Source organism: Nerophis lumbriciformis, linkage group LG27 (genome assembly GCF_033978685.3).
Source record: "Nerophis lumbriciformis linkage group LG27, RoL_Nlum_v2.1, whole genome shotgun sequence".
Taxonomy (NCBI): domain Eukaryota; kingdom Metazoa; phylum Chordata; class Actinopteri; order Syngnathiformes; family Syngnathidae; genus Nerophis; species Nerophis lumbriciformis.
In genome coordinates, this window is record NC_084574.2 from 36,694,153 (window position 1) to 36,721,885 (window position 27,733).

Below are 27,733 nucleotides of genomic sequence, written 5' to 3' on the forward strand. Positions count from 1 at the left end.
TATATATATATATATATATATATATATATATATATATATATATATATATATATATATATATATATATATATATATTTATATGTGTGTGTGTGTATATACATATATACATGTATATATGTGCATATATATATATATATATATACATATATATATATATATATATATATATATATATACACACATATATATATATATATATATATATATATATATATATATATATATAAATATGTATATATAAATATGTGTATGTATATAAGTGTATATATATATATATACATATATATATATATATATATATATATATATATATATATATATATATATATATATATATATATATATATATATATATATATATATATACACACACACATATATGCACGTGTTTTTTTATGTAGTTTCAACATAAATAAATAGGATGTTTTTTGATAAATTTGCAAAAAACTTGTTTTACATTGTCATTATGGGGTATTGTGTGCAAAATTTTAAGGAAAAAATGTATTATTATGTATTATTATGTATTATGTATTCCAACCGTTGTATAATTGATCAGCCCGGCCGATAATCGGTCAATCTCTGGGGGAAACGCACCCAGAACTCAGAATGTGACTTAACAAGAGCCGTGTCGACCGTGGCCGAGTCGACGACTTGTGGCTTGTGCAGCCCTTTGAGACACTCATGATTTAGGGCTATATAAATACACTTTGATTGATTGACTGATTGATTTGACCTCAGCATTGGTCCTCGCTGACGCCGACTCCTGGTCAAACATGTCAGAATGTTTGCCAAGGTGGACTGGAAGAACCTGGAGCAGCAATAAACAGGACTCTGGTGTGTGGGGGAGGAGCCAAGTTGAAGGATTTATTAGACAAAGGCGAGCGTATTTTTCCGAGCAAACCACTTCCACTTGGTCACATGACACGCCTTGAACACAACTTGGTACCCACTACTACTACTGTTACATCGTCGAATGGGAAGAGCGAGAAGGACATTTTATTATTCCACCTTGAAGGACAAGCAGCCAGGACTACAATAGCAACCTTTACTTTGAAAAACATCTTCCTGATATGTTTTTTTTTTTTCCTTAACTTCCATGTTTTTCACAGTTGTCAAGCTACAATATGATCGATAAATAGTGTGTGTGTGTGTGTGTGTGTGTGTCTGTGTGTGTGTGTGTGTGTGTGTGTGTGTGTGTGTGTGTGTGTGTGTGTGTGTGTGTGTGTGTGTGTGTGTGTGAGACAGTCTCCAGTTGAACCGCGGTCCTCCCGACAAAGATGGCGGGCGGTCCTAGAAGGAGTCCATGGCCTTGAACTCGCTGAGGGCCTGCACGGGGGAGATGTGTTTCTTCTGGGAGCCTCGCCGCACTCGGGTCTGGCACTCCTCGGGCTTCTCCCGCTTCACCAGCGGCTTCTTCTCGGGGGCCTTCATGCGCCAGGAGACCACGGGCGAGTTGACGGCGGCGGTGCCGTACACCTTCTGGTACTTGGTGGACGCCACGTAGGAGGCCTTGACGGTCAGGACCACGGCGTTCATCAGGTTCTTGGCGGCCTGGATGAGCGAGGTGGCGCTGTCCAGCTGAGAGAGAGAGAGAGAGAGAGAGAGAGAGCATTTGTCACGGGGCCGGCCCCTAGCAGAAACACTCGGGGACCACATGAACGTGTATATATATATATATATATATATATATATATATATATATGGAAACCTGTGAAACAGGCTTGTCGGGATGATATAGCCTCTTGTGTTTTTTCCTGACCTAACGTACGTATATATATATATATATATATATATATATATATATATATATATATATATATATATATATATATATATATATATATATATATATCAGTGACGTGCAGTCATGGAAAGGAAAAAAAAATAAACATTTTTTTTTTTTGATTAAATTGTTATATGTATCCAGTGATTATACTATGAAGTTATTTTTCCATTTAACTTCACCCGTTTTAGATTATTTTTATTCAAAATCGCTGAATTTTCACATTTGCCGTTCAAATACTGAGAAGAGACGGTGCGGTGAACAGCAGCCAGTTGAGGCACGTCACTCAGTGCCGCAACATGTATTGCGCAATGACTCGGCTAACTGCTGGCCTGCTGTGCAGTGAGACTGTATTGCTATATGAATTATATTATACATTTCCATAGTTTAGTTAGCTGAGGTATATAATGTACAGTGTATTTTGTCAACAACTGTATGTGTGTAAAGTATTTTTTGTGCTGAGCGATCATAAAACGGCTGCAAAAGACGCACTGGCTGAGGCTCGCCTCCTGCACCCCCGCTGTAGAATGCAAGGCAACCCCTGACGGGAGTGTTATATCAACTAAAGCCCACACTTAAACTTTCCACGTGCAAGATTGAATCTATTTAAAAAAGTTATTTCATAAGAAGCCAAAAAGTGCAAAAACAATAATGTTCGTGTTGGAGGAGTTGTGAATGACTGCAAGGCCACAACATTAGGTACACCTGCAGACTGCAGGTGTACCTAATTCACAACTCCTCCAACACGAACATTATTGTTTTTGCACTTTTTGGCTTCTTATTAAATCATTTTTGTAACCTATTTTCATGGGATTTTTCTCTTTGTGATGTTAAGTTCCTGTTATGTGCTGTTATACAGTATATGCCTTGAGCTCTTATTTTGAAGGCGCTAAGAGCGGAAGTGACGACACGTTGGAGTGGAGCGGAAGTTTTTGAAAGAAGGTAAATAAAGTGGTCCTCGTGTAAACTGGAGCTTCCGTGTTTGTTATTTTGTAGTTTCATACAGTATAGGCGACATTTATAAACCCTCGGTTACACTTTTTTAAATAGATTCAATCTTGCATGTGGAAAGTTTAAGTGAGGGCTTTAGTTGATATAACACTCTCATCAAGGATTGCATTAATCCAGCACAATAGCGGCTCATGGATTTATTTTATAAGTAAAGGTAAGACCATAATAACGTTTTTTTTATTAAATGTGCTTTTTTGTGTGCTACAGTTTGTATGTGTAAAGTTAAAGTTAAGTTAAAGTACCAATGATTGTCACACACACACTAGGTGTGGTGAAATATGTCCTCTGCATTTGACCCATCCCCTTGATCACCCCCTGGGAGGTGAGGGGAGCAGTTTGGTGATTTAATAACCCCCAATTCCAAGCCTTGATGCTGAGTGCCAAGCAGGGAAGAATGCTGGTATGAGCTTTTAAACATAACCCGTTAACTGCTGCCAATCAAATGGTGAATAAGATACTCTTTAGGGTTCATATGTTTGTAAATCTGACTGTGATGAAGTCAGTGCCTCACCAGCCATCAACCTCACCGCACGTCACTGATATATATATATATATATATATATATATATATATATATATATATATATATATATATATATATATATATATATATATATATATATATATATAGCGGAATATACGTTACAGGCTTGTAGGGATGATACCTCTTGTGTTTTTTCTTGACCTAACGTGTATATATATATATATATATATATATATATATATATATATATATATATATATATATAAGTGCATCCGGCAGTGGAGGCTCCTCTATGGGGTCTTGGGGCACTAGGAAGTTAACCCCTTTACTACTGTTACCCCAGGTGGCCCTTGGCAAAGGCCTATTACCTGACCGCCCCCTAGCCAGGGATACAGTGAAGACCTCAACGGCGGAGCAGGCGGAAGACGGTAGATTTAAGAACTACCACAACGGCTGCGATGGCGGAAGAAGGCTGCAGCAGAAAAGGGTCCCCAGTCGTCTTGGACTCCATGCCACTGGACCCTGACCCGGTTCTGTCAAGGATCGTGTGGTGACTGTCCGTGCACCAGTCCCCCCACGTAAAACAAAGTCACGCACAGGCATCCTCCATAAAGGGATACACCCCTACCAGGAGGATCGTCATACTCGTTCGAGTGACCGCCGATGATGTTGATGATTGTCTGTATTTACTCTTCTCGTACAGAATAAATAGTTCATCTTCAATTCTAGTCACTATTTATAATTCTCGTCATTATTTTAGACAGCCTTGGACTGAATCACCTCATGGATGCAATTACATCATTTGTCTCTGGTCAACCTTTCTTCAGCTGTGAGTCAACATGTCCTTTGCAACAGTTTTAATTGGGTTTAGCAGTGTGTCCATTCAAAAGCCCATAGACATAATTGCTCATTTAGCCTCGCTTAGAACGACGTCGTAGTGACAGATTTATGGCCACATTTCAAAAAACAACCACACTATTTGGGTTTATATTGTAGCCGAACATTTTCGCTGACAATATCATGTCTAGAGATTTTTTTTTTTTTCATAGTTCGTCCTCATTTTATTGTATTTTTGTTTACTTTTTTAACGAATGCTGAAGCAGCATAGCAGTTTTGAACTGGCGTCACTGCGGTAGCAGATATCGAACACTTTTCTTTCCCCTTAAATCAACCTATTATTTGTATCTGTAATATAAACACATGACTATTAAAAATCCATCCATCCATCCATCTTCTTCCGCTTATCCGAGGTCGGGTCGCGGGGGCAGCAGCCTAAGCAGGGAAGCCCAGACTTCCCTCTCCCCAGCCACTTCGTCCAGCTCCTCCCGGGGGATCCCGAGGCGTTCCCAGGCCAGCCGGGAGAGATAGTCTTCCCAGCGTGTCCTGGGTCTTCCCCGTGGCCTCCTACCGGTCGGACGTGCCCGAAACACCTTCCTAGGGAGGCGTTCGGGTGGCATCCTGACCAGATGCCCGAACCACCTCATCTGGCTCCTCTCCATGTGGAGGAGCAGCGGCTTTACTTTGAGCTCCCCCCGAATGACAGAGCTTCTCACCCTATCTCTAAGGGAGAGCCCCGCCACTCGGCGGAGGAAACTCATTTCGGCCGCTTGTACCCATGATCTTGTCCTTTCGGTCATGACCCAAAGCTCATGACCATAGGTGAGGATGGGAACGTAGATCGACCGGTAAATCGAGAGCTTTGCCTTCCGGCTCAGCTCCTTCTTCACCACAACGGACCGATACAGCGTCCGCATTACTGAAGATGCTGCACCGATCCGCCTGTCGATCTCACGATCCACTCTTCCCCCACTCGTGAACAAGACTCCGAGGTACTTGAACTCCTCCACTTGGGGCAGGATCTCCTCCCCAACCCGGAGATGGCACTTCACCCTTTTTCCGGGAGAGAACCATGGACTCGGACTTGGAGGTGCTGATTCCGATCCCAGTCGCTTCACACTTGGCTGCGAACCGATCCAGGGAGAGCTGAAGATCTTGGCCAGAGGAAGCCATCAGGACCACATCATCTGCAAATAGCAGAGACCTAATCCTGCAGCCACCAAACCAGATCCTCTCAACGCCCTGACTGCGTCTAGAAATTCTGTCCATAAAGGTTATGAACAGAATCGGTGACAAAGGGCAGCCTTGGCGGAGTCCAACCCTCACTGGAAACGTGTCCGACTTACTGCCGGCAATGCGGACCAAACTCTGGCACTGATTATACAGGGAGCGAACTGCCACAATAAGACAGTCCGTTACCCCATACTCTCTGAGCACTCCCCACAGGACTTCCCGGGGTACACGGTCGAATGCCTTCTCCAAGTCCACAAAACACATGTGGACTGGTTGGGCAAACTCCCATGCACCCTCAAGGACCCTGCCGAGAGTATAGAGCTGGTCCACAGTTCCACGACCAGGACGAAAACCACACTGTTCCTCCTGAATCCAGTACACCTGAATAGACCTTACCGGGAAGGCTGAGGAGTGTGATCCCACGATAGTTGGAACACACCCTCCGGTTCCCCTTCTTAAAGAGAGGAACCACCACCCCGGTCTGCCAATCCAGAGGTACCGCCCCCGATGTCCACGCGATGTTGCAGAGTCTTGTCAACCAAGACAGCCCCACAACATCCAGAGCCTTAAGGAACTCCGGGCGGATCTCATCCACCCCCGGGGCCTTGCCACCGAGGAGCTTTTTAACAACCTCGGCAACCTCAGCCCCAGAAATAGGAGAGCCCACCACAGATTCCCCAGGCACTGCTTCCTCATAGGAAGACGTGCTGGTAGGATTGAGGAGGTCTTCGAAGTATTCCCTCCACCAATCCACAACATCCGCAGTCGAGGTTAGCAGAGCACCATCCCCACCATACACGGTGTTGACACTGCACTGCTTCCCCTTCCTGAGGCGGCGGATGGTGGTCCAGAATTGCTTCGAAGCCGTCCGGAAGTCTTTTTCCATGGCCTCCCCGAACTCCTCCCATGTCCGAGTTTTTGCCTCCGCGACCGCTGAAGCCGCACACCACTTGGCCTGTCGGTACCTGTCTGCTGCCTCAGGAGTCCCACTATTAAAAATATTAGATTGAAATCAATTGTAGTTGTCAATATAGTCTGTCCAGCCGGGATTGATTAGAGCAGGGGTATCCAAACTAAGGCCCGCGGCGAGACAAAACGAGTACAGTAAGCAGTATGGCCAGAAGCGGTGTATTCACATCGTGTACAAATAACTAGCGGTCTGATAGTCGACAGTAACTCAACCATTAAGTGTACTTACAGGGAAATAGAGAACATCATTTATTTATATGATCCAATACAAACAACCTTCCCTAGTCATGGTGCAGAAAAAATAATAATTTAGCAAACATGGTCACACGTAACACGACCTGCTCATTGAATTTAGTGGATATTATTAAAAAAAACAAAAAACGTCCAATTAAGCGAAGTCTTCATTTAGCGGCCCCTAACGAGAAGAGGCAGCGTCAGGTGTTTTCGCTTCCCGTCCGTTTTGTTTGGCTGACATTTAAGGGTCGGCGGCCGGTGGGCCTGTTGGGAACGCACGCTGAGACAAGTCAAGCGCTTGGATTTAATGAGCGTGGACTCCAGCTGACCACCATGAAAAGGTGCCAATCTCAGCAGGGTGCCCACATCCCACACGTGAAGTCAACACCAGAGAGACAGTAAAGAACGGTCCTTTCCTTTTATGTCATTCTTTACAATCCACAATTATATTTCAATCCATATTTGTACACCAATAAGTAGGAGTTTTTTTTGTCGCATTTAAAATATACATTCAGTTGGATAGCTTCCTGGTATACAAAATAAATATTGTACAAACCCCGTTTCCATATGAGTTGGGAAATTGTGTTAGATGTAAATATAAACGGACTACAATGATTTGCAAATCCTTTTCGACCCATATTCAGTTGAATGCACTACAAAGACAAGATATTTGATGTTCAAACTCATAAACTTTATTTTTTTTTGCAAATAATAATTAACTTAGAATTTCATGGCTGCAACACGTGCCAAAGTAGTTGGGAAAGGGCATGTTCACCACTGTGTTACATGGCCTTTCCTTTTAACAACACTCAGTAAACGTTTGGGAACTGAGGAGACACATTTTTTAAGCTTCTCAGGTGGAATTCTTTCCCATTCTTGCTTGATGTACAGCTTAAGTTGTTCAACAGTCCGGGGGTCTCCGTTGTGCTATTTTAGGCTTCATAATGCGCCACACATTTTCAATGGGAGACAGGTCTGGACTACAGACAGGCCAGTCTAGTACCTGCACTCTTACTATGAAGCCACGTTGATGTCACATGTGGCTTGGCATTGTCTTGCTGAAATAAGCAGCGGCGGCCATGGTAACGTTGCTTGGATGGCAACATATGTTGCTCCAAAACCTGTATGTACCTTTCAGCATTCACAGATGTGTAAGTTACCCATGTCTTGGGCACTAATACACCCCCATACCATCACAGATGCTAGCTTTTCAACTTTGCGCCTATAACAATCCGGATGGTTCTTTTCCTCTTTGGTTTGGAGGACACGACGTCCACAGTTTCCAAAGACAATTTGAAATGTGGACTCGTCAGACCACAGAACACTTTTCCACTTTGTATCAGTCCATCTTATATGAGCTCAGGCCCAGCGAAGCCGAAGGCGTTTCTGGGTGTTGTTGATAAATGGTTTTCGCCTTGCAAAGGAGAGTTTTAACTTGCACTTACAGATGTAGTGACCAACTGTAGTTACTGACAGTGGGTTTCTGAAGTGTTCCTGAGCCCATGTGGTGATATCCTTTACACACTGATGTCGCTTGTTGATGCAGTACAGCCTGAGGGATCGAAGGTCACGGGCTTAGCTGCTTACGTGCAGTGATTTCTCCAGATTCTCTGAACCCTTTGATGATATTACGGACCGTAGATGGTGAAATCCCTAAATTCCTTGCAATAGCTGGTTGAGAAAGGTTTTTTCTTAAACTGTTCAGCAATTTGCTCACACATTTGTTGACAAAGTGGTGACCCTCGCCTCATCCTCGTTTGTGAATGACTGAGCATTTCATGGAATCTACTTTTATACCCAATCATGGCACCCACCTGTTCCCAATATGCCTGTTCACCTGTGGGATGTTCCAAATAAGTGTTTGATGAGCATTCCTCAACTTTATCAGTATTTATTGCCACCTTTCCCAACTTCTTTGTCACGTGTTGCTGGCATCGAATTCTAAAGTTAATGATTATTTGCAAAAAACATTTTTAGTGAATAAAGGATTTGTATTCCTGCTGTAGGAGCACTTGCATTCAGAGAAGGAGCTACACTTCCATGTTTAGATACCCCTTTCACACATAACTATGATCATACTTAAAATGTCGAAGATGTTTGGTAACGTAATCTGTGATATTTCTACCTGAATAAATGCTTCTGATATTCTGTACACTACATGTCTTCATATTGCTGCATGGCAATGTTTTAACCTTTTCTATCTATTAATAAAATGTCATATTGAGCCTGCTAATCATTCTGTAATTGAGGACTCAATTAAAAGAATTTACGCAATGTTTCAGACAGCCTGCCAGAAAAAGATAATTTTAAAATATATGAGTAGAAATATAAACTAATGTTGTTATTTTATTGGAACTGCCAAATAAACCTTGGATGAGGCAGTGGTGGAATTTGTTAAGGATTGTTTAAAAAAAATATATATATATTTAAAGTAACAGGCACGTTCATAATAACTAGGGCTGTCAAACGATTAAAATATTTAACATGATTAATCGAATTTTGCTCATAGTTAACTCAATATGAATCGCGATAATCGCAGAGAGATATACTTTTTCATCGCTAATAAGTGTACCCTAGACAGATAACTTTCAAGTTTTAACACCAGAATGGACAATTAACTTGCTTTAATGAAACGTTCTTTTAAACATTACGCTTTTTTTAAACAGCTCGACACAAAACGGACAAACACGCTTTTAATAACGAGATGTCTTGCCAGGTTTTCTTTTGTAGAAATAAAAGATGTGTATTGCTGCTGTAGGAGCACTTGCATTCAGAGAAGGAGCTACACTTCCATGTTTAGATACCACTTTCACGCGTTAATTACTATGATTATACTTAAAATGTCGACTCCATTGTGTTAAATCTTGAAAATTATCTGTTTAGGGTACACTTATTAGCAATGAAAAATGATATCTATCTGCGATTATCGCGATTAATTTTGAGTTAACCATGGACAAAATGTGATTAATCACGATTAAACATTTTAATCGTTTGACAGCCCAAGTTATTATGAACGTACCTGTTACTACATTACATATATACTTGCTGTGTGTATATTGTACATATTACATATTGTTATGAAGGTGTCTACTACTTTATTATATACTGTATATACTTGCAGTGTGTATATTGTACATATTACATACTGTTATGAAGGTGTCGCTACTATATTATATATATACTTGCAGTGTGTATATTTTATATATTACATATTGTTATGAAGGTGTCTACTACCACACTATATACTGTATATACTTGCAGTATGTATATTGTACATATTACATATTGTTATGAAGGTGTCTATTACCACAGTATATATATACTTGCAGTGTGTATATTGTACATATTACATACTGTTATGAAGGTGTCTGTTACTACATTATATATATACTTGCAGTGTGTACATTTTACGTATTACATATTGTTGTGAAGGTGTCTATTACTACATTATATACTGTATATACTTACAGTGTGTATATTGTACATATAACATACTGTTATGGAAGTGTCTGTTACTACATTATTTATATACTTGCAGTGTGTATGTTGTACATACTACATATTGTTATGAAGGTGTCTGTTACTACATTACATATATATACTTGCAGTGTGTATATTGTACATATTACATATTGTTATGAAGGTGTCTGTTACTACAATATATATATACTTGCAGTGTGTATATTGTACATATTACATATTGTTATGAAGGTGTCTAGTACCACATCATATACTGTATATACTTGCAGTGTGTATATTGTACATATAACATACTGTTATGAAGGTGTCTGTTACTACATTTTATATATATACTTGCAGTGTGTATATTGTACATATTACATATTGTTATGAAGGTGTCTATTACTACATTATATACTGTATATACATGCAGTGTGTATATTGTACATATTACATATTGTTATGAAGGTATCTATTACTACATTACAAAACGCTTCATATATTTTGTACATTACATGTTTTCATATTGCTGCATGGCAATGTTTTAACCTTTTCTATTTATTAATACAAAATTAATATTGAGCCTGCTAATCATTCTGTAATTGAGGACTCCATTAAAATAATCTGCGCAATGTTTCAGACAGCCAGCCAGAAAAATATAATTAAAAAAAATCTGAGTGAAAACATAAACTAATATTGTTTTTTTATTGGAGCTGCGGGAATAAACCATAGATGATGCGGTGGTGGAATTTCTTAAGGATGTTTTTTTTTTTTTTTTTTTTTTTTACATATATTTAAAGATATATCACCGTACTGGCAGGCGGCACATTTCTATTTTAATAATCTTAATCAGTGAATGAGCAGTAATCCATTTTACAAAGAGGTGATAAAAAGCAAAGTGCACTATAAGCAATCTGACTCTTTACTTATTTATGGCAACTTGCAAAATCACACGGCTGCAAATCAAGGCCTCGTGTCCACGGCGTGGTGACTGTCACGCGTGGAAGTCGCGCTCTGTTCGATAGGGGGAAAGAGGCCAGTCAATAAAAAAGCCACCCAGGGAAGGCGGACAGATTCAGTTTGACAGAACAGCCGATGGGTCACTGACTGATTTTAAAATGTTGAAAGGCAACAGACGGGTACCAGGATGGTAAAAGGCACCGGCGCGAGTAGACCGTATAAAAAGTAGCTATGTTTGCCTCATTTCGGTGCTAAATGAAGGCACATGCAACAAGTGCCTGAAGGTCATATTGTCTTGTAATAAAGTAGCATCTGGTTCACACGTCTTCATTGTCCGCCAATCAGGTGAACCCTGGAATTCTGAACATCAACTTTACAACACGAGCAAGTCATTTTTATTTGCACCTTCTCCGTGACCGTTTGTTGTGGATTTTATTTTATTATGTTTTAAAAGCACCGGCTCAAAAGTACGGATTTATAGTGACGTGCGATACCACTGATTTTCTTTCCGATCCGATACCAAGTACAATTCAGGCTGGTATCGGCGAGACCGATACGATACAGATACTTTGTGCAAAAAACGTGTCTGCTAAAATTTTTTAAAAGTTGTTTATTTTCAAATGATAACGTATCTCTAAAAAAATTAAAACAACAGTAAAAGTATTTTAAAAAGGAGCAAAAAATTGCACTCTAATGAGAAAAAGTTTTTTTTATAGGGGGGGTATTTTGATATTTTAAAATTGTTCAAAAAAGGCCAAAAACATATGTGTATACATATATATGTCTAAAAGAAAAGAGAGGTGACTAGAATTGACATATATATATATATATATATATATATATATATATATATATATATATATATATATATATATATATATATATATACATATATACATATATATACACATATATATATATATATATATATATATATATATATATATATATACATATATGCATATATATACACACATATATATATATATATATATATATATATATATATATATATATATATACATATATGCATATATATACACACATATATATATATATATATATATATATATATATATATATATATATATATATATATATATATATATATATATATGTGTGTGTATATATATATATATATATGTATATATATATATATATATATATATATATATATATATATATATATATATATATACACACATATATACATATATATCTGTTTTTAGTCTTTTTTTTAATATCAAAATAAACCTCGCCATACTTGACTTTTCAGTATGTGGCTCTTGCTGGAAAAATTTTGTTTAATTAGTTAACTAAAAATAAAAAAATACTAACTTATGAATTAATTTTAAAAATTACAACAACCATAATAAGCACTATTAAACGTGGAACCGAACATTAATAATTTCGTACAGGCAGATTCTTTGACACAGGAGGTTATGCAGTCACATAATTATAATATTAATATGTTTCTTCTGTTCTATTATTTTATTCTTAAAGGGCAAAAAAACAACAGTAAAAATATTTAAAAAAGAGCAAAAAAATGTGTTATGTACTGAAAAAGAAAAAATGCTTAACTATTCTAACAAATATTTAAAAATAATATACTTCGTCACCAATAGTACAAATCTGACACATGACTCATATAATATATAGAGTGGACCGACACCAGCAGATGACATGGCACCCCAAACCATCACTGATGGTGGAAACTTTACACTAGACTTCAGGCAACGTGGATCCTGTGCCTCTCCTGTCTTCCTCCAGACTCTGGGACCTCGATTTCCAAAGGAAATGCAAAATTTGCTTTCGCCAGAAAACATGACTTTGGACCACTCAGCAGCAGTCCAGCTGGTGTCGGTCCACTCTGTTTCCTGAGATCCAGGGTCAACGCAGCCGTCTACCAGCAAGTTTTAGAGCACTTCATGCTTCCTGCTGCTGACCTGCTCTATGGAGATGGAGATTTCAAGTTCCAACAGGACTTGGCGCCTGCACACAGCGCAAAATCTACCCGTGCCTGGTTTACGGACCATGGTATTTCTGTTCTAAATTGGCCCGCCAACTCCCCTGACCTTAGCCCCATAGAAAATCTGTGGGGTATTGTGAAAAGGAAGATGCAGAATGCCAGACCCAAAAACGCAGAAGAGTTGAAGGCCACTATCAGAGCAACCTGGGCTCTCATAACACCTGAGCAGTGCCAGAAACTCATCGACTCCATGCCACGCCGCATTAACGCAGTAATTGAGGCAAAAGGAGCTCCAACCAAGTATTGAGTATTGTACATGCTCATATTTTTCATTTTCATACTTTTCAGTTGGCCAACATTTCTAAAAATCCCTTTTTTGTATTAGCCTTAAGTAATATTCTAATTTTGTGACACACGGAATTTTGGATTTTCATTTGTTGCCACTTCAAATCATCAAAATTAAATGAAATAAACATTTGAATGCATCAGTCTGTGTGCAATGAATAAATATAATGTACAAGTTACACCTTTTGAATGCAATTACTGAAATAAATCAAGTTTTTCAAAATATTCTAATTTACTGGCTTTTACCTGTATATATATATATATATATATATATATATATATATATATATATATATATATATATATATATATATATATATATATATATATATATGTATATTAATGGTGGAAAAAGTTTGGACACCCCTGAACTTAAGTATTAAAAGTTTTAATATTTTGATTTGAGAATCAATTAAAACCTAGATATCTGGTATCGACGGTATCGATATTTCAGTATTGATCTGCACATCACTACCAATTCAGCATCATGTATTAGTTAAAATGTCAACGATACCCATCTTTACAGTGATACTAATACTTTGTGTCCGTGGATGGCTTTGGTAATTAGCTTGTGATAACTAGTTAAACATTAAAGGCTATTTGAAGAAAGATAATCGGGTCAGTAAGACTGAAAAAAAAAGCCGACTGTACATTTTTTGTTCCTGGTAAAAATGGATGGAATGGGCTCATGTACAAGAACCATCTCTTGGCCCTGCAACCTTCACCCTGATCTTGAACCGAGGACAGTGACAGAGCACCAGAGTGGCAGAATATAAAAGAGGACTTAGGAGTGGTGCCGGGGTGAAAAAGGTGACTGCTGGACTTACCCCTGACACAATCAGCTCCCCGCCCAGATTCTGCACCTCGGCTTTCACTTTGCTGCAGATGTTGAGCTGATGACAGTAGAGTGCGATTCTCTGCAAGTAGGCCAGAAGATCCTGTTTGCACGCCGAATCTGGACACTGGGTGGGAGACAAAAGAGAGGGAGTAAGAGCCAGGACGCATGCAGGAATATGTGGAATGAGATAGCCTTTTCGGGCCAAAACATCTTATTTGGACCAACTCCAATCCCAACTGTAGTTGGAACCAAAGACCAAACACTAACTCAAATGCTAACCCAAGACTAACCCCAATGTTAACCAAAAACTAACCCAAATGCTAAACAAAGACCGAACACTAACCCTAATGCTAACCAAAGACCCGACACTAACTGCAATGCTAACCAAAGGCTAATCCCAATGCTAACCAAAGACTAAACCCGATGCTTACGACCCAACACTAACTCCAATTCTAACCAAAGACCAGACACTAATCCCAATGCTAACCATAGACTAATCCCAAAGCTAACCAATGACCCAGCACTAACTCCAATTCTAACCAAAAACAGACACTAATCCCAATTCTAACCATAGACTAATCCCAATGCTAACCAATGACCCAACACTAACCCCAATGCTAACCAAAGACTAAACCCGATGCTTACCAAAGACCCGACACTAACTCCAATTCTAACCAAAGACCAGACACTAATCCCAATGCTAACCAAAGACTAATCCCAATGCTAACCAATGACCCAACACTAATCTAAATGCTAACCAAAAACTAATCCCAATGCTAACCATAGACTAATCCCAATGCTAACCAATGACTAATCCCAGTGCTAACCAAAGGCCCAACACTAATCTAAATGCTAACCAAAGACTAATCCCAATGCTAACAAAAAACCCAACACTAATCCCACTGCTAACAAAAGACCCAACACTAATCCCACTGCTAACCAAAGACTAATCCCAATGCTAACCAAAGACTCAACACTAATCCCAATGCTAACAAAAGACTAATCCCAAATGTAGCCTAAGACACAACACTAATCCCAATGCTAACCAAAGACTAATCCCAATGCTAACCAAAGACCCAACACTAACTCCGATGTTAAATATTGGGGCCTATCCTTTTAGGAGGAAAGAAAGAGTCCATCTAGATGTATCTAAATCTAAGGTTGTCTAAAATAAAAGAGAGGTGACTATAATTGAAGAACTTATTCCACAGAGTAAATACAAACAATAGCAATACCAGCCGTCTAAAATTCGGATTAATAGCAAAAATGCATGCATGCTTTTGTTCACCTAGCTTGCTCCGCCTTGGCAGGGATTAAAACAGAAAGTTAACTTCGCTTGTGTGTGCCAAGTGCACACTTCCACCCTCTTTTCCCGCGCCTGCTACTTCATTAACCACATTCAAAAGCAGAGAGAATAGTACATGTGTGTGTGCATGAATAAGACAGAGTGAGATCAGTGTGTTTTATCTCCTAGAGCCAAATAAATCCCAATGCTAGTAACGTCTAAAGTGTTCCTGTTTGCTCCAAGGTGGGACACTATTCCTCTAGCCAAAACCCCATCACTAACCCCAGTGCTAACCAAACACTAACCCTAATGCTAACCAAACACTAACCCCAATGCTAACCAACCACTAACCCCAATGCTAAGCAAGCAATAACCTCAATGTTAACCAAAGACTAACTGTAAAGCTAACCAAGCAATAACCCCAATGCTAACAAAACACTAACCCCAATGCTAACCAAATATTAACCCCAATGCTAACCAAACACTAACCCCACTGCTAAACAAGCAATAACCCCAATGCTAACCAAGAAAAAACCCTAATGCTAACCAAAGACTAACCCAATGTTAACCAAAGACTAACCCCAAAGCTAACCAAACAATAACCCCAATGCTAACCAAACAATAACCCCAAATTTTAACCAAAGACTAACCCCAATGCTAACCAAGCAAAATCCCCAATGCTAACCAAAGACTAACCCCAATACTAACATAACATTAACCCCAATACAAACCAAACACTAACCCCAATGCTAACCCAACAATAACCCCAATGCTAACCAAAAACTAACCCCAAAGCTAACCCAACAATAACCCCAATGCTAACCCAACAATAACCCCAAAGCTAACCCAACAATATCACCAATGCAAACCAAACACTAACCCCAATGCTAACCAAACAATAACTACAATGCTAACCAATGACTAACCCCAATGCTAACCAAACAATAACCCCAAAACAAAACAAACTATAACCCCAATGCTAACCAACAAATAACCCCAATGTTAACCAATGACTAACCCCGATGCTAACCAAACAATAACCCCAAAACAAACCAAACACTAACCCCAATGCTAACCCAACAATAACCCCAATGCTAACCAAAAACTAACCCCAAAGCTAACCGAACAATAACCCCAATGCTAACCCAACAATAACTCCAACGCTAACCCAACAATATCACCAATGCAAACCAAACACTAACCCCAATGCTAACCAAACAATAACCCCAATGCTAACCAATGACTAACCCCAATGCTAACCAAACAATAACCCCAAAACAAACCAAACTATAACCCCAATGCTAACCAAACAATAACCCCAATGTTAACCAATGACTAACCCCGATGCTAACCAAACAATAACCCCAATGTTAACCAATGACTAACCCCGATGCTAACCAAACAATAACCCCAAAACAAAACAAACACTAACCCCAATGCTAACCAAACAATAACCCCAATGCTAACCAATGACAAAACCCAATGCTAACCAAACAATAACCCCAATGCTAACCAATGACTGACCCCGATACTAACCAAACAATAACCCCAAAGCTAACCAAACAATAACCCTTATGCTAACCAATGAATAACCCCAATGCTAACCAATGACAAACCCCAATGCTAACCAAACAATAACCCCAATGCAAACCAAACACTAACCCCAATGCTAACCCAACAATGACCCCAATGCTAACCAAGCAAAAACCCCAATGCTAACCAAAGACTACCCTCAATGCTAACCTAAGATTAACCCCGATGCAAATCAAACACTAACCACAATGCTAACCAAACAATAACCCCAATGCTAACCAAATATTAACCCCAATGTTAACCAAAGACTAACCCCAAAGCAAACCAAACAATAACCCCAATGCTAACCCAACAATAACCCCAATGCTAACCCAACAATAACCCCAATGCTAACCCAACAATAACCCCAATGCTAACCCAACAATAACCCCATGCAGTACCACATTTGTTATGTATTTGACGGAGGTATGAAGCGTTACAATCACACATCTTGAAGCAGAGTTTGGTCCGGAATGGAATGGTGCAAGTGAAATTGAGTCCAGTGGGGAGCAGAAAACCGTCATTTTATCAATGCTAACTGTGCTGTAGAGCAAAGTGAAGCACGTGGCGATGATGTTGATGCCAGACACTTTAATCTGCGGCGCCGTGATGAAGGACAGCTGAAGAGGAAATTGGAATTGTGCTGCGGCGAGACAAAGTCGGTCATAAAACGCACATTACTGCTGATTCCGTGTGGCTCTTTGCCAGAGTTAGAGCGCCTTTACCTGCGGCGAGCCTCTTTCGCCGAGTACCTCGTGTGACCATAAATAAACAGGAGCTAACAACTGGCACAACAGCTGCTGTTCGTTTCCTTGGCAACAGTGTGTCCACAACGGATATACTTTTTGGTACCTGGTAACAGGCACACGTTTGCGTCATCATTTTATTAGACTGTCGATGTTAAGACCAATTATTTCTGCATTTTATAGTTTTAGCATTTGTGGGGGTTTTTTTAGTTAACCTCACACAACAGAGCTCAGACCTTCACCAAGGCCACACAATCCTTGTTTGATTAAATAAACACAGAGTGGACAAACAGCAAAAAGTACAAATAAATGACAAATGTAGCCCGAAACAAAACTCTAACCCCAACCAAAACAATAAATCCCTAAACTTAATCCTAAATACACATCACTAAAGATGCTTGAATCAATTTCGCTTTGATTGGATTGGCTCTAATCCCTAAACCAAACCAAAACTCTAAAACCCTAAACTGTACACGTACGCTAAACCTAACTACTAAAACTCTGAACCCATAAAGTTTGCAGCCTTAAACAATATTATGAAGCCTGAACACTAACCAAAATACTAAACCTTGATACTTCAACCCTAACCAAAACATTAAACCTAATACTTCAACCCTAACCAAAACACGAAACCTAATACTTCAACCCTAACCAAGACATGAAACCTAATACTTCAACCTTAACCAAGACACGAAACCTAATACTTCAACCCTAACCAAAACACTAAACGTAATACTTCAACCCTAACCAAAACACTCGATCTATTTCTTCAACCGTAACCAGAAGACTCAATATATTACTTAAACCTTAACCAAAACACTAAACCTATTACTTCAACCGTAAGAACAAATGTAATCTACTACTTCAACGTTAACCAAAACACTAAACCCATTACTAAAACCCTGACAAAAATAGTCATTACTTCAACCCATTTCAAAACAAAAATCCTATTAATTCAACCTTAACCAAAACACTAAATCTAATACAGCAACCATAACAAAAACACTCAATCTATTACTTCAACCTTAACCAAAACCGATTACTTTAACCATAACAACAAACTAAATGTATTACTTCGACTTTAACCAAAACACTAAACCCATTACTTAAACCGTAACACACATTGTAACCTCATTCAAAACAATAAATCTATTACTTCAACCCTAACAAAAACACTCAATCTACAGTATTACTTCAACCTTAACCAAAACACTAAGCTGTTTACTTCAACCGTAACCAACACACTAAACCTATTATTTCAACCTTAACCAAAACACTAAACCCATTTCTTAAACCCTAACTAAAATAGTACTTTCATAACTTCGACCCATTTCAAAACACTAAGCCTATTGTTTCAACCACAACCAGAAGACTCAATCTATTACTTAAACTTTAACCAAAACACTAAACCTATTACTTCAACCGTAAAAACAAAATCAATCTACTACTTCAACCTTAACCAAAACACTAAACCCATTACTTAAACCCTAACAAAATAGTAAACTCATTACTTCAACCCAATTCAAAACACTAAATCTATTTCTTCAACCACAACCAGAAGACTCAATCTATTACTCAAACCTTAACCAAAACACTAAACCTATTACTTCAACCGTAAGAACAAAATCAATCTACTACTTCAACCTTAACCAAAACACTAAACCCATAACTTAAACCCTAACAAAATAGTAAACTCATTACTTCAACCCAATTCAAAACCCTAAATCTATTTCTTCAACCATAACCAGAAGACTCAATCTATTACTTAAACTTTAACCAAAACACAAAACCTTTTACTTTAACCGTAAGAACAAAATCAATGTATTACTTCAACGTTAACCAAAACACTAAACACATTACTTAAACCCTAACACAAATTGTAACCTCATTACTTCAACCTAATTTAAAACAATAAATCTATTGCTTCAACCCTAACCAGAATACTCAATCGATTACTTAAACCTTAACCAAAACACTAAACCTATTACTTTAACCGTAACTACTTCAACTTTAACCAAAACACTAAACCCATTACTAAGACCCTGACAAAATCAGTCATTACTTCAACCCAATTCAAACCAACAAACCTAATACTTCAACCCTAATCCAAACACTAAATCTAACACCAAACACTAAATCTAACCAAAACACTCAATCTAATACTTCAACCTTAACCAACACAATCAACCTATTATTTCAACCTTAATCAAAACACTAAACCCATTACTTAAACCCTAACAAAAATAGTAAACTCATTACTTCAACCCAATTCAAAACACTAAATCTATTTCTTCAACCACAACCAGAAGACTCAATCTATTACTTAAACCTTAACCAAAACACTAAACCTATTACTTCAACCGTAAGAACAAAATCAATCTACTACTTCAACCTTAACCAAAACACTAAACCCATTACTTAAACCCTAACAAAATAGTAAACTCATTACTTCAACCCAATTCAAAACACTAAATCTATTTCTTCAACCACAACCAGAAGACTCAATCTACTACTTAAACCTTAACCAAAACACTAAAACTATTACTTCAACCGTAAGAACAAAATCATTCTACTACTTCAACGTTAACCAAAACACTAAACCCATTACTTAAACCCTAACACAAATTGTAACCTCATTACTTCAACCTAATTCAAAACACTAAACCTATTGCTTCAACCCTAACCAGAAGACTCAATCGATTACTTAAACCTTAACCAAAACACTAAACCTATTACTTTAACCGTAACTACTTCAACTTTAACCAAAACACTAAACCCATTACTAAGACCCTGACAAAATCAGTCATTACTTCAACTCAATTCAAACCAACAAACCTAATACTTCAACCCTAATCCAAACACTAAATCTAACATGTCAACCCTAACCAAAACACTCAATCTAATACTTCAACCTTAACCAACACAATCAACCTATTATTTCAACCTTAACCAAAACACTAAACCCATTACTTAAACCCTAACAAAAATAGTAAACTCATTACTTCAACCCAATTCAAAACACTAAATCTATTTCTTCAACCACAACCAGAAGACTCAATCTACTACTTAAACCTTAACCAAAACACTAAAACTATTACTTCAACCGTAAGAACAAAATCATTCTACTACTTCAACGTTAACCAAAACACTAAACCCATTACTTAAACCCTAACACAAATTGTAACCTCATTACTTCAACCTAATTCAAAACACTAAACCTATTGCTTCAACCCTAACCAGAAGACTCAATCGATTACTTAAACCTTAACCAAAACACTAAACCTATTACTTTAACCGTAACTACTTCAACTTTAACCAAAACACTAAACCCATTACTAAGACCCTGACAAAATCAGTCATTACTTCAACTCAATTCAAACCAACAAACCTAATACTTCAACCCTCATCAAAACACTAAATCTAACACGTCAACCTTAACCAAAACACTCAATCTAATACTTCAACCTTAACCAACACAATCAACCTATTATTTCAACCTTAAGCAAAACACTAAACCCATTACTTAAACCCTAACAAAATAGTAAACTCATTACTTCAACCCAATTCAAAACACTAAATCTATTTCTTCAACCAAAACCAGAAGACTCAATCTACTACTTAAACCTTAACCAAAACACTAAACCCATTACTTAAACCCTAACAAAAATAGTAAACTCATTACTTCAACCCAATTCAGAACACTAAATCTATTTCTTCAACCAAACCCAGAAGACTCAATCTACTACTTAAACCTTATCCAAAACACTAAACCCATTACTTAAACCCTAACAAAAATAGTAAACTCATTACTTCAACCCAATTCAAAACACTAAATCTATTTCTTCAACCAAAACCAGAAGACTCAATCTACTACTTAAACCTTAACCAAAACACTAAACCCATTACTTAAACCCTAACAAAAATAGTAAACTCATTACTTCAACCCAATTCAAAACACTAAATCTATTTCTTCAACCACAACCAGAAGACTCAATCTATTACTTAAACTTTAACCAAAACACTAAACCTATTACTTCAACCGCAAGAACAAAATCAATCTACTACTTCAACCTTAACCAAAACACTAAACCCATTACTTAAACCCTAACAAAATAGTAAACTCATTACTTCAACCCAATTCAAAACACTAAATCTATTTCTTCAACCACAACCAGAAGACTCAATTATTCAAACCTTAACCAAAACACTAAACCTATTACTTCAACCGTAAGAACAAAATCAATCTACTACTTCAACCTTAACCAAAACACTAAACCCATAACTTAAACCCTAACAAAATAGTAAACTCATTACTTCAACCCAATTCAAAACACTAAATCTATTTCTTCAACCATAACCAGAAGACTCAATCTATTACTTAAACTTTAACCAAAACACAAAACATTTTACTTTAACCGTAAGAACAAAATCAATCTACTACTTCAACGTTAACCAAAACACTAAACACATTACTTAAACCCTAACACAAATTGTAACCTCATTACTTCAACCTAATTCAAAACAATAAATCTATTACTTCAACCCTAACCGAAGCACTAAACCGATTACTTCAACCCTAACAAAAACACTCAATCTACAGTATTACTTCAACCTTAACCAAAACACTAAGCCTTTTACTTCAACCGTAACCAACACACTCAACCTATTCCCCCTACCAGGGAAGGAGCGGGAAAAGAAGTCGGCCACGGCCGTCTGTGCACCCGGTCTGTGGATCACTCTAAAATTGTAGGGTTGTAAAGCTAGATACCAACGGGTGATCCGCGCATCTTTCACGCGGTGGAGCCACTGGAGGGGTTTGTGGTCCGAGCAGAGGCTATGACCCATCATATATAACCCATCAAGAATTGCAAGTTGAATAATGCTTGATTTCAGAATAAAATACTTCTTTCTATCCCAAAAGTCCTGCTAATTTCTAGGTATGCAAATCTTAATTTAAGAAGTTTTGTCCCATAAAAGGATTGGAATTGGGGGTTAAATCACCAAAAATGATTTCCGGGCGCGGCCACCGCTGCTGCTCACTGCTCCCCTCACCTCCCAGGGAGTGATCAAGGGCGAAGGGGTCAAATGCAGAGAAAAATGTCGCCACACCTAGTGTGTGTGTGACAATCATTGGTACTTTAAAATTAACGAGCTGCATGGACAGATGATTTCACTCGTTTTGGTACAGTTGTCCTAATTCTATATTCTGCAGTGTACATGTGATGTGGACCAGAAGGAACCCAAATGCAGATGAAAAAAAAAAAATCCTAACATGACCCCTTTAATACTTGGAGAAAGGAGGGAAACAACAGCCTTATTTGAGACATTAATATTAAAGACTTCTAACTAGGGCACGATGCGAGGGAAATGTACGGCTCGTTTTCATGGCTTGTGGGCTCGGCCAGCGGGGGGACGCCACAGAGAGATCTGATATGAAAATACCCCCAACAGGACAGTTATCCGTCCCACTCCCTTTGTGGCCTCTGAGGAGATGAAACACAAACAAATGCAGACTCCCTGTCTTCGCACGTAAACATGTAATTGTACAGTATTGGTGGCGATGGCCACTACGAGCGTGTTCTGTGTGAAAGCATCCTGCAGTGCAGCTTCTCCTTGTGCACAATGACTGCTAACTGCACTGCTCACACATAAACATCCTGCCTCAGGCCTGTTTGATGCACACATGACACAAGGCTCCCCTCCTGTACTGTTGACTGATAGTCCATTGCTGCTATAGTGGAGTAAATAAAGACCATGGGCAATTTGTCTGTGTGCTAAGCCGCCTTCTACCAACACGCTGTTGTCTCTCACTGTTGTGGAATTATTCAGTCCAGAGGTGTCAGTAATGCTCCCCTTCTTTGTGTGTTTTCCTTACATAACTGAACCCAAAACAAACAAAATGTGCTTCTGGTGGATAATTCAGGGGGACGGTCTGCAGCAGTGCTTCTCAATTATTTTATGTTACCTCCCCCCAGGAGGAGAGGACATTTCGCAAGCCCCCCCGACCTCCGAAAATACTCTCCGTCGCAAATAGTGTCATTTTTCTATAAAATTGTGACAAGTACTCCTCTGCATAAATGTGTATCCTTATTAACATTAAAATACTATATATTATATATATATATATATATATATATATATACATGTATGCATATATGTATATATAATGTATATAGTGTATATGTGTGTATGTATGTATATATATATATATATATATATATATATATACAGTATATGTGCATTTATATATGTATATATATATATATATATATATATATATATATCAAAACACGTATTGGTATGTCAGACTTAGCCTTGTCGTGGTTTAACTCGTATCTTACTGACAGGATGCAGTGCGTCTCCCATAATAATGTGAGCTCGGACTATGTTAATTAGGTTAAAAAAAGCTAGCACGCTAACAGTATTATGCTAACAATAGCATGCTTACAGTTAGCATTAGTGAAATACCAGGCTTATACCTGCTAAATTATCTAAAAAGCTAGCTTTCTAATGTTAAGATGCTAAGAGGTAGCATTTGTCAAGTAACAAAATATGTGAAACTGAGGTGTATGCCTGCTAAATCAGCTAAAAAAAAAGCTGGCATGCTTTTATATATATATATATATATATATATATATATATATATATATATATATATATATATATATATATATATATATATATAAATATATATAAATATATATATATACATGTATATATATATATATATATATATATATATATAGACATATATATATATATATATATATATATATATATATATATATATATATATATATATATATATATATATATATATAGCCATATACTGTATGTGTCTATATATCCACATATATAACCCCATATATAATATATATATATATGTACATATATTCATACATCCATATATATCTATCCATATACAGATATATACATACATTATATATATATATATATATATATATATATATATATATATATATATATATATATATATATATATATATATATATATACATATATATATACATGTATATATATATACGACTTGTCCAGGGTGTACACCGCCTTCCGTCTGATTGCAGCTGAGATAGGCTCCAGCACCCCCCGCTACCCCAAAAGGGACACGCGGTAGATACATATATATATATATATATATATATATATATATATATATATATATATATATATATATATATATATATATATATATATATATAAAAATCAAAAGTGTACATACACTTGTAAAGAAAATAATGTCATGGCTGTCTTGAGTTTCCAATCATTTCTACAACTCTTATTTTTTTGTGATGTAGTGATTGGAGCACATACTTGTTGGTCACACAAAACATTCATGAATTTCGCTTCTTTTATGAATTTATTATGGGTCTACTGAAAACGTGAGCAAATGTGCTGGGTCAAAAGTATACATACAGCAATGTTAATATTTGCTTACATGTCCCTTGGCAAGTTTACCTGCAATAAGGTGCTTTTGGTAGCCATCCACAAGCTTCTGCTTGAACTTTTGACAACAAAATTGAAGCAGTTCAGCTAAATGTGTTGCTTTTCTGACATGGACTTGTTTCTTCAGCATTGTCCACACCTTTAAGTCAGGACTTTGGGAAGGCCATTCTAAAACCTTCATTCTAGCCTGCTTTAGCCATTCCTTTAACACTTTTGAGGTGTGTTTGGGGTCATTGTCCTGTTGGAACACCCAACTGCGCCCAAGACCCAACCTCCGGGCTGATGATTTTAGCTTGTCCTGAAGAATTTGGAGGTAATCTTCCTTTTTCATTGTCCCATTTACTCTCTGTAAAGCACCAGTTCCATTGGCAGCAAAACAGGCCCACATATTGCTGGGTATTGTGGCCAAACAGCTCAATATTTGTTTCATCATGAAACAAAAATGTAGGTGTTTATATTATATTTTAAAAATGTTTTATTCATACATATATATATATATATATATATATATATATATATATATATATATATATATATATATATATATATATATATATATATATATATATATATATATATATACATATATATGGATACATATATATATATATATATCTTTAAATATATATATATATATATATATATATATATATATATATGTATGTGTGGGAAAAAAAATCACAAGACTATTTCATCTCTACAGGCCTGTTTCATGAGGGGGGTTCCCTCAATCATCAGGAGATTTTAATGGGAGCATTCACATACCATGGTTTATATAGGGCACAGAGTGGGTGGGTGCAGGCTGGCGTAGGGGCGTGGTGATTGGCTCATGTGTTACCTAGGAGGTGTTTCCGTCTGTGGCGGCATGCTGTTACAATTTCGCTGCGCTTGTTGAGGGATGACAGGTCTGGACGGTAAATAATAAACAGTTTCTCTTTCAAGCATAGGTTGCATCTTTTATTACCACTATTGTAAGGTGTGCTGGATGCAAGAATTTGCCATGTTATTGAATATTCAACATTATTGTCTTTGAGGTCCCAAATGTGTTTGCTGAGTTCTGTGGTATTCCGCAGGTTTTGGTTCCTGAAAGAAGCTTTGTGATTGTTCCATCTGGTTTTGAACTCTCCCTCGGTTAATCCTACATATGTGTCGGATGTGTTAATGTCCTTGCGTGTTACCTTAGATTGGTAGACAACTGATGTTTGTAAGCACACCCCGTTGAGAGGGCAATCAGGTTTCTTTCGACAGTTGCAGCCTTTGTTGGTTTTGGAGTCGCTCTGTCCGGGGGCCGACGGCTCATTTGCAATTGTTTTGTTGTGGTTTGAGATAATTTGTTGTATATTGTTCATACAGCTGTAGCTCAATTTAATGTTGTTCTTGTTGAATACTTTTCTTAGGGTGTTGTCTTTGGGAAAGTGTTTGTCAATCAGATTGAGGAATTTGTGTCCAATGTTAGTTGAGACGTTTTTGCTGTATGGGGGGTTGTACCAGATGATGTCGTTTCGTTTTCTGTTCTTTTTTGGTTGGTTTCCTGGCGTGGGTTCATAGGTGAGGGTGAAATTGTATCCGCATGAAAGCGGATACAATTTCACCCTCAAAGCCTTTGTATCCGCATGAAAAGATGCAACCTATGCTTGAACGAAAAACTGTTTATTATTTACCGTCCAGACCTGTCATCCCTCAACAAGCGCAGCGAAATTGTAACAGCATGCCGCCACAGACGGAAACACCTCCTAGGTAACACATGAGCCAATCACCACGCCCCTACGCCAGCCTGCACCCACCCACTCTGTGCCCTATATATTACCTACTCAGTGGCCTAGTGGTTAGAGTGTCCGCCCTGAGATCGGTAGGTTGTGAGTTCAAACCCCGGCCGAGTCATACCAAAGACTATAAAAATGGGACCCATTACCTCCCTGCTTGGCACTCAGCATCAAGGGTTGGAATTGGGGGTTAAATCACCAAAAATGATTCCCGGGCGCGGCAACCGCTGCTGCCCACGGCTCCCCTCACCTCCCAGGGGGTGATCAAGGGTGATGGGTCAAATGCAGAGAATAATCTCGCCACACCTAGAGTGTGTGTGTGACAATCATTGGTACTTTAACTTTTTAACTTTATATAAACCATGGTATGTGAATGCTCCCATTAAAATCTCCTGATGATTGAGGGAACCCCCCTCATGAAACAGGCCTGTAGAGATGAAATAGTCTTGTGATTTTTTTTTTTTTTTCCCCACACATACATATATTGCGCTCTACTACGGTATCGAGCACTATTTTTTGGATAACCTTATTAAGACATATATATATATATATATATATATATATATATATATATATATATATAAACTTTGAAAAACTTTAAATTCTTATTTAAATATTTTTTAACCAACTAACGATTTCATGCTGAAAAATACAATTAAATAAACTCAATAAATAATAATACATTGAAATTGATGAGCAACATTAAGTCAGGAGCACGATATATTAAAAACATTTTAATCTATAAAACAAGGATGAATAAAACAAATGTAATCAAAATGAG

General features: G+C 37.6%; 1 protein-coding gene across 3 annotated transcripts in view; it reads right to left on the minus strand.

The window, feature by feature from the left end:
- Positions 1 to 837: 837 nt before the first annotated feature.
- The window catches only part of ctnna2 (catenin (cadherin-associated protein), alpha 2), a 974,853-nt gene continuing 947,957 nt past the window's right edge, over positions 838 to 27,733 (minus strand). For all 3 annotated transcript variants that reach the window (XM_061988021.2, XM_061988022.2, XM_061988024.2), the window contains 2 exons: positions 14,112 to 14,246; positions 838 to 1,578 (listed from right to left, as the gene is read on the minus strand). In XM_061988021.2, the coding sequence (XP_061844005.1) occupies positions 1,291 to 1,578; positions 14,112 to 14,246 (423 nt within the window). In that variant the 3' untranslated portion in view covers positions 838 to 1,290. The remainder of the gene's footprint in view (positions 1,579 to 14,111; positions 14,247 to 27,733) is intronic.